This window comes from Corapipo altera, unplaced genomic scaffold (genome assembly GCF_003945725.1).
Source record: "Corapipo altera isolate COAL_440 unplaced genomic scaffold, ASM394572v1 46, whole genome shotgun sequence".
NCBI classification, from domain to species: Eukaryota; Metazoa; Chordata; class Aves; order Passeriformes; family Pipridae; genus Corapipo; species Corapipo altera.
Genome location: NW_020884883.1, coordinates 16,872,564 through 16,892,237, shown reverse-complemented (window position 1 = coordinate 16,892,237; position 19,674 = coordinate 16,872,564). Strand labels below are relative to the sequence as shown.

The window sequence follows — 19,674 nt, the reverse complement described above, 5'->3', positions numbered from 1 at the left end:
TGCTTTCAAGGCTGTACCCTCCCTATTCAATCGTGGAGGTCTCAGGACAGCCAGGCAGAGCCCTCTGGATCCACCCCAGGCCTGAAATCCCTTCTCTAGATGCCAGATTGCTGTTCAGCCTCAGGGACATGTGGATATTCATGCCAGAGGGAATCATTCAATGAACAAATCTGTTTAGAAACCTCAAAGGTTTGTCAGTCAGCATAAAATCTCGGTTATATTACAGTTTATTGTTACAGTTATTACAGTAGAAATTCTGGGTCCATCCTAAAGAATTCTTAAATTTCTAAATTCATATAACATATGGAAAATACCATAATGCAAGTAAAAGTCCCACCCGCCTCCTTCACACCCTTGCCATCACTCACTCCACCATGACAGACTGACCACCCTTCCCTGCAGTCTTCCCCTGTAACTTTTAGACCATAGCCCTTACCAACTAAAACAAAACAAAAAAAATTAAGGATAGAGATAAAAGGAATAAAGGCCTCAGGTGCACACACCTCGTGAACAGTCGGGGTCAGAAGTTGCAGAGTACTTTAGCTAACTCTTGATGGGACTCTTTTTCCATAGCAGGAGCTCTGTATGCCTCCCAGAGGTGGAGGACCACAGCAACAGACTAGCAAAGCTTGCCTAATTGTAAGGCTGCACTTGTCTTATAGCTAACTCTGCTTAGGATCATCATAAAAGGCGTCCTTTGAACTCCCTCTCTGCTTCCTCCATCCCCATCTTCCTTCCTCCCCATCCCCAAGGCGATGATTTCTATCTCCAACTCTCCATTTCTTCTCTGCAAGAATCAAAGAGCTTTTAAGCCTTTCCCTTGAGGTGACAGCACTACCTGCTCCTCCTCCACCTGAGATGCAGAAGCTCTCCTTCCTCAGAATATTTATCTACCTTAATCTGTGTCAGACACAGGCTCGTTCTGCCCTGGTAATGAAGAGTTGCTATGTCTGGGCCAGCCAGGCCAAACGTGTTCGGACTCTCCTGGATGTGTGATTCAGATCAAGCCACAGCGAGTTGTGCAGCAAGCAAAGACAAACAGGAGCAGCACAATGACAGCTTTCAATTACAAAATTTACCAAGCTTCATCTTAAAATTAATGAGGCTGTTTGCACCAAGTCACATTTCACATTCTTGTGCAATCACTAATGTTAAACATAAATAGCTCTTTGTCCCTGCAGCATATTCCTTCTTGGTTAGGATGGCACAGCTGCTATAGTCTGTTATTAGCAGGTGCCTCCAAGCCCACAGTAAAGTGTGTGCCCCACTCACTTTAGCACTGGTCAGCAAAAGAGATGACATCTTGCCTTTACCCTCAGGTAATCCGTGATCTCCAACAGATCTGTGCCATGAAACCAAATTATGAGAGTCTTGCTGACAGGGGTTTCCTCTCTGTTTCTCTCTAAGATCCAGGAAACTGCATCTACAAAAATTGTTAAGACAACACCACTGAAGATGATAAAGCTTCATGAGCCTTGAGCTATGTGGTCACCCATCACAGTGCAGTCATTAGTTACAATGCCACTGCTTATTTAACAGGTTCTGTGAAGTATGATGAATTCTGAAAATGAGGTCTAAGTTTCTGGAAGGAGAAACAAACTCCTTGGTTTTCCTGGATGAAAATGTGCAGAAGTCTGGAAGGATGTTCAACAGGTCCATTCGACTGCAGAAATTAGATGAGATGTTACATCCCCAATGTATCTACTCTACTCACTCTCCCATATCACCAGCCACAGTCCCTGACAACAAATCTGGTCTGAAGTCCAAAAGAAGAACAACCTGAAAATTAGTTGAAGAAGTCAGCAAATCTATTGACACCATCCTAGCTCCTGGAAATATTTAGAGAATTTATAAAGGTGAAATGTAGAAAGTGGACCTCAATCCCATGCAAAACCAATTTAACAGGAAAATCCCTCTCCACATCCAAGTGTAGAGACTGATATAACCTTGAGCTGAGGTGCAAGACACCAAGCTGCTATTTGAGAACTTTTTCAACACTAACACTCCTGGCTACAGGTAATTTCTCAAGAGCTAAAATAAGCATCATGTTCCTCTCTTACTTGGATAAATCTATAACAATTGGAGATCTGTCAAACAGTAGGAGTGGAAACCAATAAATGTAAGGAGAAAACACTGGTATTATCATCATGTGACAATGAAAATTTTGACCAAAAAAAGCATTTGCATAAGAACATGGTGGTTGAAAACCATCTAACCAGTTCATAGGATCATGGAATCATAGAATGGATTGGGTAAGAAGGGACTTTAATGATCATCTAGACCAGGTTGCTTAAAGTCCCATCCAACTTGGTCTTGAACACTTCTAGGGATGGGATGGTATAGATATAGATATAGATATAGATATTGTAGATAATGTTATCCACATGTAGACAACAGTGTGTCAGCTAAGCACCAGAAGCTCCCTTTATAGTCAGTACAGGAGAACTGTCACTTCAAATATACAGTTCACCTCTTTCAGGCACTTATTTTAGGATGAGATGATTTGTGCCTCAAAAGCAGCTGCTTCTCTCCATTACCTGTAAAAGTATTTTTCTCAGATGGGAATGTCTACACTATAAATCTCTATGGCTTATGTGTCTACACTTGATCAGATGAATCCGACTTCATGAATTTTTCATTATTTGTAGTCATTACATGAGCATTGGATAGCTTTTTAAAAATTACTCTATAGCTAAGAAGAAGCACAAGCTTGATACAAAAATTACTGGACAAACTTCTCTTACCTTAGGAAAATAAGACAAAGGATTTGAACAGATGTCCTAAACCATCTCTGAACACAATGTCTTGACAATGAAAGTAGCCACATAATGGAACTATATCATATCATTATTCTGTTGTTTATTTATTTGGTAGGTCAAACCTATGTGGCTCTGAATTTCAAATCTGCATTTGTGAGTTCTGCTTCACAGTATGATACAAGAAGCCCAGTTAAACAAACATTATCAAACATTATACATTCAGTGTAACATCCCTAGACTGCCTAAAATGTTTACTTGTTTGTAAATTTTATTTCAACTTCTGAAGAAAGAAAGTTTGCATTACACATTCTGTGTCTCTCTTTCTCTGGCAAGGCCCTGTCTGCATTGCTCTATTTCAAGGGGATGTAAAAGGCTTTTGTTTTTCCTTAGAAGTTTGGAATTGCTCCTTTCCTACTCCTTTCCAGATCTTGGAATTGCTTTTTATAGCAACAGAAAGTGGTTTTGCAGTGATAAAAATGCATTTTTTACATTCATGAATTCATACATTTTAAGAGCAGAAGGAACCATTACATTCATCCAGCCTGAGGCATTGATAGATTTACTGCACAGGAGCTAATGGACCAGAGCACAGTCCCTTTGAGATGACAGTAGAGAATTTGTGCAGCTTTTTAGCCTCCCTCCTCATCACCATCATGAGGGCAACCACGTCAGAGCTCTCTTGTCTAACACAGACCCTGCCTCTAGTCCAACTTGAGAGAACATTTATTTAAACAAAATATTTTGGAGAAAGACAGACTACTTTCCCAAGTACCAGAGAAAGCAAAAGTCAGCACACCCCCACAGCCCCAGAGCACCTCTACCACCTCTCCTTCACCCTCTTTGGTCTCCCAGCAGCACCAGACACCCCAAAACAACAGTAGCTGCTGTTCCTGTGCTCAGGCTTTGTTCTCTACCTGCACAGTTCTCTCACTGGGGTGTGAAGCGCTTGGCCCCTGGGACTCAGCTTATTGCCTCATAAAGCAGGATGGCAGGATTATTAATGTGGCAGAACTGCAGGATTTTCCAAGCTATTTGTAAGTTACCATGGCAGTTCATTAGCTCTCAGCCCAATGAGCCCTTTCTGGCGAGCATGAATCACGCAGGAGGCACGCACGCATCTGAACATATCACAGATATTCACAGATATTCACATCAAAAACACATCCACAGCCATTTTTCCTCCATTTTGTCCAGCATATATCTAACAATGGCACTAAAAAGTCACCAGTTATCAGGACCCATATCCTCAAGCATGTCTAGATACAAAGAAATTCACAGTCCCCATCCTTTTCTTTTACTCTCATGGAACCATTTGTGACCAATGTCTGTATTTAAAGAACAGCAGGTCCTTACCAGAAGGTTTACTGCACGAGGGGACTGCACGAGGAAGCAGGTCTGGCAGTTGGGACAGTAGGCACCCTGACTTTCAGTGCTAAAAATAAGGTTTCACTTTACACACAGACAAGCTCCTCATCCCCACTCAAGGAAAGATTTGAGAAAATATTTAACTTTCATGGTAATTATCCATAGGTCTTAAAATAAAGCACTTCAATGCTTCCTTGAGTCCAAGTGGCACTATATGTGTGAAAAAATTCTACAAGTTTTAGTGCAGTGCTGAGTTAGGACTTCAGCGTATGCCAAAAAAACAAGTCTAGCAAACTAGAGAGGAAAGAGATATAGAGAATTAAAGGGATCCTTTGAAGTTAATAAGTGGACAATTAAGAAAAAGGAAAAGGTCAAGACCACAGTAACTTTTATCAGTAAGTGCAAAGCCACTAGCAAGTTACTCTCAGATATTACAAATACAATGTTTTATACCAAAGAAAGACAGAGAGACAGGAAGATGGTTGGTGAAGAGAAAGAAAGAAAAGCAAGAAAGAAAGAAAGAAAGAAAATCTATTTAGTCTCTGTTGCACTATTTTTCTCACTTGCATTAATTTTTTATTTCCTTTTACCGTCTAAGATTTTCATGACATTTTAAAGAAAAAGCAGAGCTTAAATTTTTATATTTGCCTCTAGTTAGAGCTGCTACACTCAGAGATCAACCTCACAATGCCTTATGAGCTTCTCAGAATTAACTTGCCTTTCCCCTTTGAAAAAATAATTAATGCATTTATTAGTGCAGTAATGGAACCCACATACTGGAAATTCCCACCTTCCACACCATCCCATTAGCTCAGTCTGTCTTTGGGCCAAAATTTTGTACTTCAGCTCCTGCCAAGGTTAAAGTTTGGAATGTTTTCATGTTGGAAGATTTTTCACCTCTTTCCTTGGCTGGGCTAATGGGACCCTATTGCACATGGGAGATCACTGCCATTTACTTGTTTGTTACTTGTTTGTTTCAATCATACCAGTTACACACAGTAACTAGTGGCATTTCCCTCTCAGCCAAGTGATGCCAACAGGCGTTGAGCCCAAGATGCAAAGGGATATAATGTGATATGGAGAACTGCTGGCTTGAGACATTCCCACTGGCTGGAGTAATTACAGCAAATATTTTAAAAATTATACAGCTGGGTAACAAGTTAGATGACACCTTTATTTAAGATCAGATTCATCAACAAAATTGTGTATGTATGTCAGGCATTCTCATGTCCAATAAAATGTGGAGGCTAGAGGAATAAACCTCCAAGAAATATAGATATGGCTTAAAGAAAGAAAAGCTTTTGCCTCATCCATTTACCGCTTGGAGATCTGGAACAGGGCTCAGCTTGTGCTGTCAAGTTAGAGGAGAACAGTCTGGACTTGCTGACCTGAGAGACCCTTGCAGATGTTCTCCTGCCAGGACTGGGAGATAAGTCACCTCACCAGCTCTTCCCTAGGCTGTCCACACAGCCAACACCAACATTAATCCTGTCACAGGGTTCATCTCAGCAAAAGAGCTGTGATTTCTGCTAACAACACCAGTTTTCAGTTAATATTACTTTTTGTCACCTCATAAGTTACTCCCTCAGCAGATTTTTTTCATGAGTTGCTATTAGAAGAAGACATATTAGTCTATTTACAGCCCTCCCCATGCTTTAGCAGCAAGAGCAGAGTCCAGCTGCCCTGTCCCCATACTTACTACAGTTTCTCACAAGGGAAATCTCTGTATGAAGACTGTCCCACCCACACTGCCATGTCCCCCACTATACTTGCTCTCACCACCTCTTCTGAAGCAACACAGTGGGTCAGCACTGAACAAGGTCACATTGCAATTTTTCTCACAGGTAAGACCAGTGACATGGTCCAAGCTGCTGAACAACGGCAGGACATTTCTGCCACAGTCTGACAGACAGACAGAGTGGACCAGACTGACTGCAATGCCTGATCTCAGGGAGTGATGAGGTCACCTACTTGAAGCAGCAAGAAGAAGGGTTGAAGTGATGCTCAAAAAAATCCATTTTTACACCCATCACATTTCCCAAGCTATGCCAGGGTCATTCTGCATTTTTCACTGCTCACCAAAGCCATATCCTTCATTCCAGGGGTCACATGTTTCCAACTGCAAGTGGGGGAGAACAGGTATCTGTATCTAGATAAAGGCTACAGGGAAGTGCAGTCACATTTGTTCATCAAAGCCTGTCCCCTTTCACTCCCACAGGTTTTGTGAAAGTAGGAGAGCACCATACTAGAAGCAATAATGTGTGAAGCTTTATGGAAACCTGAAACAAAGAGATATCAAACAGGAGGTTCACTACACTACCATGCTCTAAACTATAAGAATATCAAACTGCTTGGTTTTATCATTTCTTCTAAAAGAATGCCAGGACTTAGTTCTGTCTGACACAAGCAGACAGGACTGGAATTTGATTTCTTGTTTATTTGGTTTTCACATTTTGAAGGATTTTGCTGTTTGAGGCGAGAAATATGTGTCTGTTGATCACAAAATCCAGCTCAGAGACATGTCTGAGATCATGGTTTTGAAAAGGAGCCATGGCCACCTTCAAAGGATGAGGCAGATTTCACCCACGGAAAAGCAAAACATGCCATTTTGTGCTCTCAAGCGTGACTCATTTCCTGATGCAGTTAGGCTAGGACTAGGAAAGCTAAGGTCAGATTAAGAGATCATTAATGTCTTTTGTAGTGGACTTTGAGACCAGGATCACAAAGCCAGAATACGGCTGTTGAGGCCTTTGAAGAAGAAATCCTCTTGGAAATACATCATGGGGCTCTGTTTGTTTTCCCTGGATTTTTGAGGGATGGAGCTCCTGTTTTGCTGCATTGCCTTCATTTCTGTCAAATCCCCATGAGGATAAGCTTCTCTCCAGTCTCTTTATGAGGAAAGTGATATAAAAACCTCACCTTCCTGACTAGAAAACTCACAGGGCTTTGCATGGATAGCCTTGCTACTTCTTGCTACATCATTTCAAACAAAACTCAATCTTCCTGCCTCTCCAGCCAAACAAAACAACAGCCAGACGAACTCGGAGCCTCCCTCATTGCTTCTGCACTGAAGTCTCTGCTCTTCAAGGTTCTGTACATATACCATGCTATAGCAATTGCACAAAATGCTATGGTGACTCCATCTCAAATGTCATCAGACTCAACCTCCTGCAGTTACACACAAGGATTGACATACAGAGCTGTTGTCTGAGGACACAGAATTCCTCCTCTACCACAGGCTCTGCCATCTCTCACCACATTCAAAGTAGCATCAGAATTTCCTCTTCCAAATGGATGCAGAAAGGAACAGAGAGATAAACCGAGCTGATCCTAGCAACGACTATGTAAGCAAAACGCTGAAGAAAATATTTTTAAATATGTCAGATACAAATGACCAAAATATCATCACACAGTAAGAAAACAGACCTGATGTTGTTTTTATACCATGGGGCTCAGACGGGAACAATTTTTCCTGTGTTACAAAATAAGATGACTAGTCAGGTAGGAGCACAGTGTCTGCTCAATACTATGACTTGAACTCCCAACTTAGAGCTCCAACTGTTTATTTTTTTTTTTTTTTTTTTAATAACAGTATTTTGTTCAGAAAAAATGTTGCAATTTTCACTTGAAGATTTTGGGAGTGACTTTCTACTAACACAGTAGATGAGTATGGATTGGTATTCATCTGATTCTAGGGTACAAAATGAAATGCAGAACAAAGTAATAAGGATCCTACTGATAACCACAACTTTGCTGCAGGGTGCCAACATTCAGGGTGTAAACTTCCACTGAGTGGATTGATTCCACCACCAGATTTTCCTGCCTTGAAGAAACATCTGAATGTGTTTATAAAATATCATTTCCACCTTTTTTGCTTTTTCTATCAAGCCAATGAGTACAAAGAGTGACAGAATTAAACCACTTCAGTGATCCACAGAACTTTCCCCTGTTGACTAAACAAGAATCACTGTGAGCCAACTGGAAGCTCAACAACTTTTTGTGTATGATAATGTCTTGTTGTTGTTCTCTACATACCACTGTTCATCAAACATACACCCCTGTGAGAGTTTAAAGTAAGAGAATATTGTGACGTACCACAGGTGTAGATGACATTAAGATGCTTTTGGATGCCTGGGTAACAAGGATCTCCAAATTCATAGGTGCTGGCATATATGCTGCAGCTTCTTTTCCCATGACAGCGCTTGATCATGAGCTGGAGAGCAGTAGATGACTGACACTCTAAAAGGGAAAAACAATACCTCTTTGTGAATATTTGTCCATTTACAACAGAAATTGCCTAGAAATAATTTACCAGATGCAGACTGAGAGCACATACATGTGAGATTTCCATATTTAAAAGTCTTTGTGCTTACATGGGAAGGTGTATCTGACTCTAACACACCTCTAATAAATTGTAAATTGATGAAAGGAAATTACCAAAAAGATCATTGAAGAATCAGAAACCCCCATGCATCTGTAGAAAGAAGGTTGCAAATAAAAGACAGCTTGTTTTTGCAGGGAAAAGGCTATCTATAATAAAAATAATTACTTATCATTCTACAAAGGTCTGAAAGGACTCTAAGATAGGTATCAGTATCTTCACTTTAATAGATGGAGAGAAACAGCTTCACAGAAAAGTAAAAAGACTAACAAGAGCAAATCAATGCAGAACGTGGGGAAAGGTCTCAGATCTTTGGAGTCTTACTCCAATGTATTTATCCAAAAACACTACAAGCTTCCCCATGCACTAAGAGACTGTCATAGCAACAGAATATATGTTAATAAGCTAATACAGTTATAATATTTATATGGAATGAATGCAGATTAATTTAGCTGTCCAGTATGCCATGGATCACAGTAACATGAAAAGTTATTAACAAATTCCCATCTCACGGGCGTAAGGGAGTTGGACATTGGGGCCTTGTTGGGGAAGGGTAAAAGTCTGATTTGATTTGGGTGTGTTGGTTTTATCCAGGTTTTGCTTGTGTGGTGGGTGGACTCTGGCTGGGGGGCACCTGGTGTCCAGCCAGGGTCCACCCACCACGCAAGCAAAACCCTTCACTCCTGATTTTCTCTGCCTCCTTCCCTCCTGTGGCACAGGGGGACAGGGAATGGGGGCTGCATTCAGTCCATCACATATTGTCTCAGCCAATCCTTTCTCTTTGTGGAGAGGACTCCGCACACTCTTACCCTGCTCCAGTGTGGGAACAGGTTGCTCTAGCTTGGGTCCCCCACAGAGTCACAGGTCCAGCCAGGAAACTTGCTCCATCACAGCCTTCCCACAGAGTCACAATGTCTTTTTGGTATCCCTCTGCTCTGATGTGGGTTTCTCCATGTACTGCAGGTGGATCTCTACTCCCCCATGGACCCCCATGGGCTGCAGGGGCACAGCTGCCTCACCATGGTCTGCACTATGGGAATCTCAATTCCTGTGACTGGGAAGGAGGAGCAGCTGCTGCCCCTACTTCTTCACTGACCTGGGTGTCTGCAGTGCTGTTGCTTTCACACATTTTCACTTCTCTCTTTCCTGGATGCAACTGCTGTTGCACAGTAACTTCTTTCCCCTTCTTAAATACGTTATCCCAGAGGCACTTCCACCATCTCTGCTGGGCTCAGCCTTGGCCCGTGGTGGTTCCTCTTTAGAGCCACCTGGCATTGGCTCTGTCAGACATGGGGGAAGCTTCTGGTATCTTCTCACAGAAGGCACCCCTGTAGGCCCCTGCTACCAAAATGTGACCAGGCAAACCCAGTATAGCTTGTTTCATTTTGAGGGGAAGAGATGAGGAGAGTTTGGATAGGCTTTTTTAGCCTTTGTAACACCCACAAGAGCTGTGTCAAGTGCCCCTCCCTGGCCCCAGCTACAGACAGATGTGATCCGTGTCCCTGTCTGCCCTTAGAAGATGTTGTATTTCTAAATCTAATGAGTTACTGTGAGGTGGAATAATTATAATATTGTCATCTACCATGTAAGTAGAAATTTGTTTTAAGCGCATTTATTCCGTGCAAATAGAAACATTTCTTATATCAGGAATTTAGAATATGGAAAGCCCCAAAAGTAAGTATTTTCCAAAGTCCTATTTTCTATCAGATGGTTTTGCTTGTCTTCTCAGCTAGGGTGAAAACAATTTGTAGAGACAAGGTCTTGAGCTTTTAGGTGCAAGACTGATAGTTTGCTTTCACAGTCCAGCCAGGACCAAGCTTAGGGGGAAGCTGACAAGGAAACATTTCTTCAACATCAAATTGTTGCTAAAAGCAACAGGACAGCTGCAGAGAAAGGCATACAAACCCCTTTAGGTCACTAATTAGGAGGGAAGGGAAAATGAACCCCGAAAGGTATTGAGTGCTAGAACAAGCACAACAACAAAAGCCATGAGAGACACGGAAAAGCCACAGAAAACCAAGCCTAGAGGGTGACATGTTTTTTTTCTCAAATCAAAGGCAGCATAATGCAAATGACAAAAGAACAAGGCTCCATGAGAACATTTTCATACTGAACCACCCAAACCTCCTTTGGGGATTTCTGATCCAATGAGTGTCAGAGGTTCCAGTGGAAACATCTGGCGTGCAGCAATCCTGATTCATTGTTTTTTTGCAAATGTCCAGTTAGAGAAATTCATCAAATCTAAGCACTGCAGAGGATTTCATGGAGGGCGCCTATTCTTTTTACTTGTTATTGTTCCCATACAAAACAGAGAACATCCCACGGCTGTCTGCTCAGGGGCCTTGCCCCCTGGCACAGGAACATTACCCATTATTTGTCCTGTGAGGGGCACAAGGCTTTTGCATATGTCATCCCCAGAGATGATCAGCCTTTGGGATGTTCCTTATGCAGGAATGTGCAGTAACTACAGACTCTGCTCTCCACCTTAACAAACTGGATTGACTCTTCAGATGTCAAAGCTGTAGATTCAGCTCACTGAAAACACTTCTAGGAGTTTTATTTGTCATATATCCTCACAGTAACATTGGCAGCTTTTCTAGCTATCAGTAGTCATGTCCTGGTATTGATGACTTCCTTCCTCCCATGCAGTTCTGAGCAGGCCGTGGTCTCCATTCATGTTGACTTTAGCAGCAGCATCTGCATTAGGAAATCAAACAGGGCTTAAATCTGGACACACTGTTATCCTTGTTTTGGTGCTGCCCTGTTCCTTAGAATGATTTTGCACTACCCCAAACAGGTAATACAGCTTGAGATATAACAAGGCTAGAAGGCCCCCACAGTATTTTGGATGGAAAGCATGGACACAAGGTCACCCAGCCACAGGGCCAGGCAGTAGCAGGCTCTTTTCACTGTATCTAGTCCAGAGCAGCTGGCAGGTGAGCACAGTCCTGATGCCACCTTTATCAGACAGCAGCTGCATTTTTTTTGGCCCAAGAGAGGACAGCCCTGCCCACGATATCCACTGAAAACAACATGCCATACTGCCTACAGGCAGCTGTGGGACCCTATTCTAGTCCCCTCACCAGCCCCACAAATAATGTAGCTTAAGTTGTAAGAGCCTCTTCCACATAGCCCTAGATACCCAGCATCTTCTAGGTAGCTCCATCATCCAGAGCAGGTCCTAACACTGCAGTCCTTACTGGTATTTTATCAATGCCCAGGTCCAGTCTACACTGTTTTGGTACATGTTCACTGGTAAATGAAAACCGGACCATCCCTGGCCCTGAGGCTAACTGTGGTGGAACAGCCCATAACCATGATATTAAGCACTCTTACCCTCCAAAAGAGAGTGATGGTACTCAGTCTCTGTCCTACAACCAACCGCAAAATGCCTCTGGAAGCATTCAAAGCCAGGATAGACAGAGCTTTGAGCAACTTGGGCTTAATGTAAGATGTGCCATGAGCAGGGGTGTTGGAACAAGATGATCTTTAAGGTCCTTCCAACCTGAACCATTCTTGGATTCTATGATCTTTGGGACAGACTAACAGGAGTGTGTTAGCTAGACTAAGCCAAAAAACTATGCCATGGATCATGCTACTGAAGATCTATTTCCAGTACCTGTGCCCAGGCCCTAGTACTGCTAGTTTACCACTCTATATGTAACCCTACATACCCAACTTCTTTGGGCACAGACCAGGCCTCCATATTCACAAATATCAGTAGTGAAGTCCTCAGCTCTCCAATTGCCAGGCTGCTCTAGCTCAACCTGCAGCAGCCAAAATGAGCAGTAAAGCAGAAGAGACTGTCTATGCTTCAATTACACATGGGGATGAAAGCCTCTAGTATAGAAAACAGAGCACCAAGATTGTAAAAGCCTCTTTTACATGGACTTTTTGCAAACCTTGTAATATATCCAGGGAAACATACACAGGGAGAAAAGTCATGTGTTGTGACAGCAGCACATAAACCATACCATAACTTAGCTGAAAATAATATATGGAGCCTACCCCATCCAACCTCCTGCCCAAAGCACAGCCAGCTTGGATATTACATCAATTTGCTCAGAATTTGTCCAGGCAAGTTTTCCACAGAGAAATATTCCGCAAACCCCTCTCCAGGTGAAGAATGAAGAATTTTATCCTTGTATCTACTCAGCTTTCTATTACTGCAACTCGTGTTCATTGCTTTTGGTGTTAGTTTGCTGGTTTTTTCTGTGTGTTTCCAAGAAGAGTCTTCTGCAGAGCAGCCCATGCAGTAGAAGAAAACAGCCATAAGGTTCGATCCTGAGCTTTCTCTTCTGGAGACTGAAAAATGCCAGGTCCCTCAGCATTCCCTCATATACTGTGTGCTCCAGCTCCCTCACCAGCGTGGTGGCCCTTCACTGGATTTGCCCTTCACCTGGAGAGGTATCACTTTATTTGGAGAACCTTGAATTGGACACTTTGGTATTCCAGTTATACTGTAACAATGGTCCTGCTCAATTTGGTACCACCTACAAACTCTGCCCCACTATCCAGGTCATTACGGAAAACTTTAAGCAATATTGGTCTCTGGCTGCTTTTAGGTGGCTGCCAGCTTGACTTCAATATAGAATGGTGGAGGTTTCTTTTAGTACCCCATTTTCTTGGCTCTTGCAGCAAATAGCCACAATTTAGGCAAGTCTTACTCTTTTCACTGACCTCCACATCCTACTGAACACCAAAATCTGGTGGATACAGGAGTGGTAGAAAGTCATCTGAATGTTAGAAGATCCAGCTAAACTCTACTGACAACAGCAGGCATTTACCATTTACCCATATGGTAAATCCAAATACTCTTCTCATTTTCCCCATGGTAAGACCTGAGCCATTCTCTTGGAAGAAGTCATATTTTTCTAGCCCTGAACAAAAAATAAATAGGCTCTAGGAACAAATTTTGACCAAGTATTTACTTCAAAGACCTTCTTTTGGTTACAAAGGGAAAATTTTCCTGGTTTTCCCTCCACACAGTTTCTAAGCAAAAATGCCTTGTACATTCCCATAAATGCCAAGGCAAGCAGCCACCAGTGTTTTGAGGGAAGACCACACCAATATGGAAATCAGCTTTGTCTCCCTTCCTGGTTTTCTTGGTTTGTCAATATCTTTGTCCTCCACATTGAACTGAAAACGTAAGAGCAGCAACCAAAACCTCCATGTGACCATCTTCCTTACACACTTCAAAGGGTTTGTGATAAGGAGCTCATTTAGCTGGATGCCAAAATGTCATATTCAAGCATCTTTATTCCCTCACTGACTAGCACTGAAGATGTCAATAATACATCTGAGGTGTCTGAGTGATAGATGAGACTACAGCACCCTCATAAATCACAGTCACCAACATGTCATTCGGAGCTCTAGGAGTGACAACATGGTATTTTCTTCTACCCCCATGTCTCAGGAGTATAAAAACACTGAACATCACTCCTGTTGGCTGTTATGAAGTGCATGTAGGTAATTTAACTTCCAAATGTAAATAAGTCCGTAGAGAACTCATTCAAATGAGAGTCCCAAGTATATTAGTACCTCTTCTGGAGGTGATTCCAGGTCAGAAGTCTTCATCTCCAGGTGTCCATTGTCAGAGCTCAGAGAGGGAATAAAACAGAGGCTCTCTTATCCATAAATCATGCAGTTAGCCTGCCAAAAAGGTGTAAGGAACCCAAGCCCGGCTATGCGGTGCAGCAGAACTGGGTTGTGGTCCCATTCAGCTGGCCAAATTCATTTTTTTTCTTCAGGTCTTCAGAAGTGGGAAAGTAGACATGGCATTCTTCTTGTACCAGATGTCATGTTCATTCAGGGAAACATTACAGTGGGACTCTATGATCTCAGAGGTCTTTTCCAACCTTAACGATTCCCTGTTCCATGATTTCCTTTCTTTTGCTGCTTGTTTGCTTGCTAAATGCAAATTACAAATGTTGTATGAGACACCACCCTGACACCAGTGAGAAAAAAGTGATCCCATGTGTCAGAGGTGTGGGAAGGACACTCATAAATGCCAACACTGTATCACTGAGTCTGAGGTAAGTACTGCTAAGCAGAGCCAGGCCCCTACCAAGAACCTTTAAAAGCTCAAAAAGCTCAAATCCCACAGTAGAGCAATAAAAACTGCTTTAAGAGAGCCCACTTACAGAGGTTGGACCAGAGTTACCCTCAGCTTTCATTAGTCTTGGCTTGCTTCAGTACACTGCCAGAGAACAAACACGAATCCTGGCTATGGTGAAACTTCCACATATGAAAGTGTTTAAAGGCATCAGCTGTGCTTTTGGAATATGGTATTTTAAAACTAAAGTTGGGGATTTGGGGGGAGTGAGATCAGCTTACTTTATTCTCTTTATTTCTGGCCCCACTTTCTAGAAGTTTCATGACCCTCCAGCCTTGCTCCTGGATCCCTCCACAAATGCAGATCCCTCCACAAATGCAGATTGCTGGCGAGTTTTATTTCACAACCCCTAGTCCAAGCCCTCAGTGGGTAATTCATCTTACCAGCTGCATTTAGTAGGATATGACGCCTTAGTCTATTTTCTTTATTAGCCCAACCTCTCTCAGGGTAAAAACCCAAATCAGGGCAGCAGAGCCACGATGGAGGGTCTTACCAGCTGCAGCTTGCAGACTGAGTTGGCTTTAAAACTGGAATCAGTCTCAGTGATGTAATGTCCATATCATCAAGCTTACCACAATGAATGGATTTTAGTCAGTTTAAGGCTGCTTCCCAGCATGACTATTTCTTTATTACCTCTTCCTGGTGAAAAAAAAAAGAAACTGGAGCCAATGCCTATTAATCACATCCTTAACTTTGGTTACTCAGTGTTACTTGTTTTTCTCTGGTATGGGAAATCTGAAATCCAAACCACACATTGCTGCTTGTGGTTGCAAAACCTATCTGGGCTTGAAAGAATGCTTCCAAACAGTTTAAATTTTGCATTTTGGTAAATCTGAGTTGCTCTGGTAGAGATTGGAGCCTCTTCCAAGGCATCAGCTATCACAGATGGATGCACAAATAGATTTAGACACCTAGTTTTGAGAAGGGTGACTAATCCCACAGTGAAATTCGGCATATTACAGGTGTTTGAGAGCATCTGTGCATCTGTTAACCTCATGATCAGACTCACCTGGCACAGCCATGTTGAGCCTGCAAAGGCAGGTTCCTGCACAGATGAGACAGGCTGTCCCGAGCAAGCAGGACCAAGCACACCTGGACATGTGAATATGCTGTAAAGCTGTCAGGTAGTGGTTTTCCACAGGCTCTCCATGGATCTGGAAAGGCAGCAGAGCACGGAGCACAACCCAATGTTAACATGTGTGCACTTAAAAATAAGCAAAATAGAACCTGAGAAGAAAACTCCACCCACTGGTCAGAGGATGCATTCTCTGAGTCAGTGAATTTGGAAAAAAAAAAATGGAGCACTCATCCTACTTTTCCAACCAACAAAGTATAAGATCTTGAAGTAACAAAAGGACCAAATGCTTGGCTGTAATTAAAGGCTTCAGAAAGAGAATCACTATTTCCAGCAGTGCATGTGAGGTAAGTGATTAGGCACTGGAACAGGACTGGTGGTACCTGATTAAGAGACGAACTCTGTGCCAAGCTTTGGCTTAATGTAAAGTCATCAGGAGCAGACCTACATTTCGAATTTGATCAGCAGACCCCTAGCTTTCCTTGCTGTCTTTTGAGGAGCAGGTGAAAGGAACAACTTAAGACACCTATTCCTTTGAGGTAAGTCATTTACAAACAATTGACAGCTCTTGGAGGACACTCCTCCCAAGCAGAGGACAGGATTTTTCTCCAAAACACTCAGCCTGATTTCTTGCTAAAGAATTAAAGAGGAAAAGTTACTTGCTGGGAGCAATGAAGCACAGAGGACAGAATGAAAAACAGAAGATGTGGGAGTCAATGATCTAAGAGGAGAGAAATTTAGTTTCTGCAACGAAAACTGGCAGATGCCTGAATCAGTGCTGTGGTATCCACTTGTCTGCCAAAAGAGAAAGCAAACTTCAATGGAATGGCAAAAAAAAGATGTAAGCGGAAGTAACTCCAAACTTGCAGGTGAGGCAGCTGCCTAAATCCTTCCATGTTTTACCTAGGAGTGACTCAAAACTGTCCCAATCTGCAAGAGAATCTCTATCATAAACAGGAGGGAGGGATGCTCTCCTGCTTTTGGACAGTTTCTCATGTATTTTAAAGATGCTCCATTAGCTGTGTTGGATACAAAGTTCAGCTTCCTCATATAGCAACAACTGCTGGAGGTGTCTAAGCCTCTGCTTCAGCCAAAATTAGCCATCCAGCAGCCTATGAAGGATGTCTCCACAGAGCATTGATGAGTCAGTCTGTACTCTGTGCAGTATATCAAATTTCGGGCATTTTCAGCTCAGTCCATGCCCGTCAAGTTTGATGTTCTCTTTAAAAGCCAGTGCAGAAGACTGTTAATAAGGATGGACTTTGTCCACTTTCTCTCTCAGTAAGCAGCCTAGGAAGTTAATTTCTATATCAGTGTGGTGCTGTCACATGATTTCTGAACTGAAATACACTGAATTTCTCTCCCTTGCCATGGAGGCACACGTGCCTCTGCAGAGAACACAAGAAGTGACTTGGATTTAGATCCACAGGAAGTGTGGAAGAGGCAGAAAACCAAACTGTAAATACTTAAGTATCCATAAGACCAAATAATGTGAAAATCAACCAATGGAAACAAATGACTGCCCTTAAAAAGAGGTGCAGAAGCAGATGTTTAAAGCAGAATGCTCAGGAGCAGAAAGCCAAAGCAATCAAAAAGTGAAGTTCCCTGCTGCTATTTGTAATAATGATAAATTGTCATCATCATTATTACAAATAGCAGCAGAGAACTTCACCTTGATGCAGCACAACATCACTGAAAACAACTGGCTAAAAAGGAAATCTATATCCAAACATTAGAAGGATGTGCAGAGAAGGCGAGCTTTACATTAAAAAGTACATTTTAAAGAAAGAGAGAGGAAAAATTAGTCACCATACACTTCATAACACTTTGGAAACTTCAGCAGCAGGCCGGAAAAGACAAAATAATCTTAAAAGAAACCAATCACATTTAGAGACTGCAACTGATGGATCGATTACAGGTTTAATTACAAATCCTATAGTTACAATTAGAAACATTTGGTTTATTAATGTGAATTTAAATCATCTTATCACCTTTGTATCTGGAATCAGAACTCATATAAAATATATGAGGCAGAGACTGACTAAGAGTGTGTAAAGTTGAGCAAATTAATAACATTTCTGGGGTTTGGGGGCTAAAGTGAGAATCTGAGGACAGCTTCTAATGTTTTCCAAGAAGTCTCAGAGAACAAAGAAGTTTTGGTCTGGCAATGACAGCAGAAATTTTTCATTTGCAGCAGAGCTGATCATGGGCTGTAAGCCATTCAAGATAAGAAGCAAAGAAGCCAACAACATTAGCCTCCCTCAGTACAGGATAGGGATGGTGCATTCAATTCATCTACTGCTCTGTGGAGTCCTTGAGTTCATTTGTCCTTTCTATTCATTACAGCCCAACAAAAGTCTTTTCCTGAATATGGAGACAGTCAACAAGTGCCTAGATTTAGGCTGAAGCAAGGTACAAACTTCAGAAGCTGTGGGACTGGCCCATTTTTTAGAGAGATTACCCAGCTAATGCAGCCTGCAAGTCACTTCTTGCCCTTGGTTCCTAAAATAAAGCGTGGCGTGCCTGCAAGCTCACAGGTTTCACATTACCTTTGTTTCTCAGGCTCAACATTCACCATCACAGTAATTTTACAGTATTCCTGAGCGACATCTGAATTATTTTAAGACAAACTTTATCAGTTCTCAACAAGTTACATTGGTTTTCATTCAGAGTAAATTCATGGAAATAAATTAAGATGCTGTAGATTTAAATCTTTCAAGTTCTGCCCTTATGTTGTTGAGTTTGTTTTTATTAATAGTTGGACAATAGGCATCTTTTATAAAATCAGCCACTAAAGAAGTTGATACTACTGATACAAATGCCTGCTTTACTTCTTCAAATATCACACCAATAGCGTCACAGAAACTGCTAGTGCTGTTTAAATCACTACTTTCAGAATTTTTATTTACAATCACTGCATGGGGTCACTTCACTGTAAAGAGTGTTTTAAAACCAACTTGAATTTAGGGAAAGATCTTGCCCAGATTCACATTTGAAAGGATTTTCTCTTTTCTTTCTTTTTTTTTTTTTTTAAATAGCTATTGTGTGCATATAAAAACAACTTCATATAAATCATTTTTATGACTCTATGGAATCCAACAATAGTTTGAGTTTTCTAGAAACAGCTGTAAAGTGATTTTAATTACCTCCTGGTGTTTTGAGGCAAAATTGAAACACATAAAGTATCTAAAATTGAAAAACAACTTTCTGAAAGCAGGCTTTGTCCCCCTTTAACTCAGCATTCTAAATGAGAATGGCATTTAATTTAAATTTAATAAGGTATGATATGTGAATTAAACAGCAACTGATATTTATTTAGCCTTCAAATTTGGATACTTGTGAGTTTTACTACATAGAAGCAGATTGGCCTCTAAAAACATGTTCTTAATCATGAGCTATACACATAATAAAGTAGTTTCTGCACCAAATGCAAATGAAGCATATATAGAGTCACATCTACAAGCAGGGGTGCTTTGGAAGCCTGGTGTGCACCTTAGAGAGGAACAACATGGTCTGACATTCCTACACCTGCTGCTTGTCCCACAGACCTGGCTTTACAGTTGGTTTAAAGTACATATGGTGAAATCAGGATGAAGCATGAGAGCATTTCAGCTGCAAGCACCTGCATCTGCTAAAGGTCGACCATACTACATGGTATTATCTGATCCCCACAGATTTCAGTGGATATCCCATCCTTTCCTGACATCCCAGTCCCCCTCTACTTCCCCCTTCAGTGCCAGAGATTACTACTCCTCATCAGTCCAGCTCCACAGTTTGGAGGCCTTTTATTTTTAAATATTTGATTAAGACCTAGATTAGAGCACAGCCACAAACTTGTACTGATGGGAACAGGGTGGAAAATGGCCATGGATGGTGAAGCAGAAAAGAGATAGAAATGCACATCTGGAGGGGCAGCAGTCTCTTAAAACCAGCTCTTGTGCTGGCAGGAACAAGTACCGTGGAATAAAATGGATATTTT

General features: G+C 41.8%; 1 protein-coding gene across 1 annotated transcript in view; it reads right to left on the bottom strand.

Moving 5' to 3' along the window:
• The window catches only part of EVA1A (eva-1 homolog A, regulator of programmed cell death), a 158,264-nt gene that overhangs the window by 95,571 nt on the left and 43,019 nt on the right, over positions 1–19,674 (bottom strand). Inside the window, exon 5 of the mRNA XM_027641176.1 lies at positions 8,220–8,363. Within this exon, the coding sequence (XP_027496977.1) occupies positions 8,220–8,363 (144 nt within the window). The remainder of the gene's footprint in view (positions 1–8,219; positions 8,364–19,674) is intronic.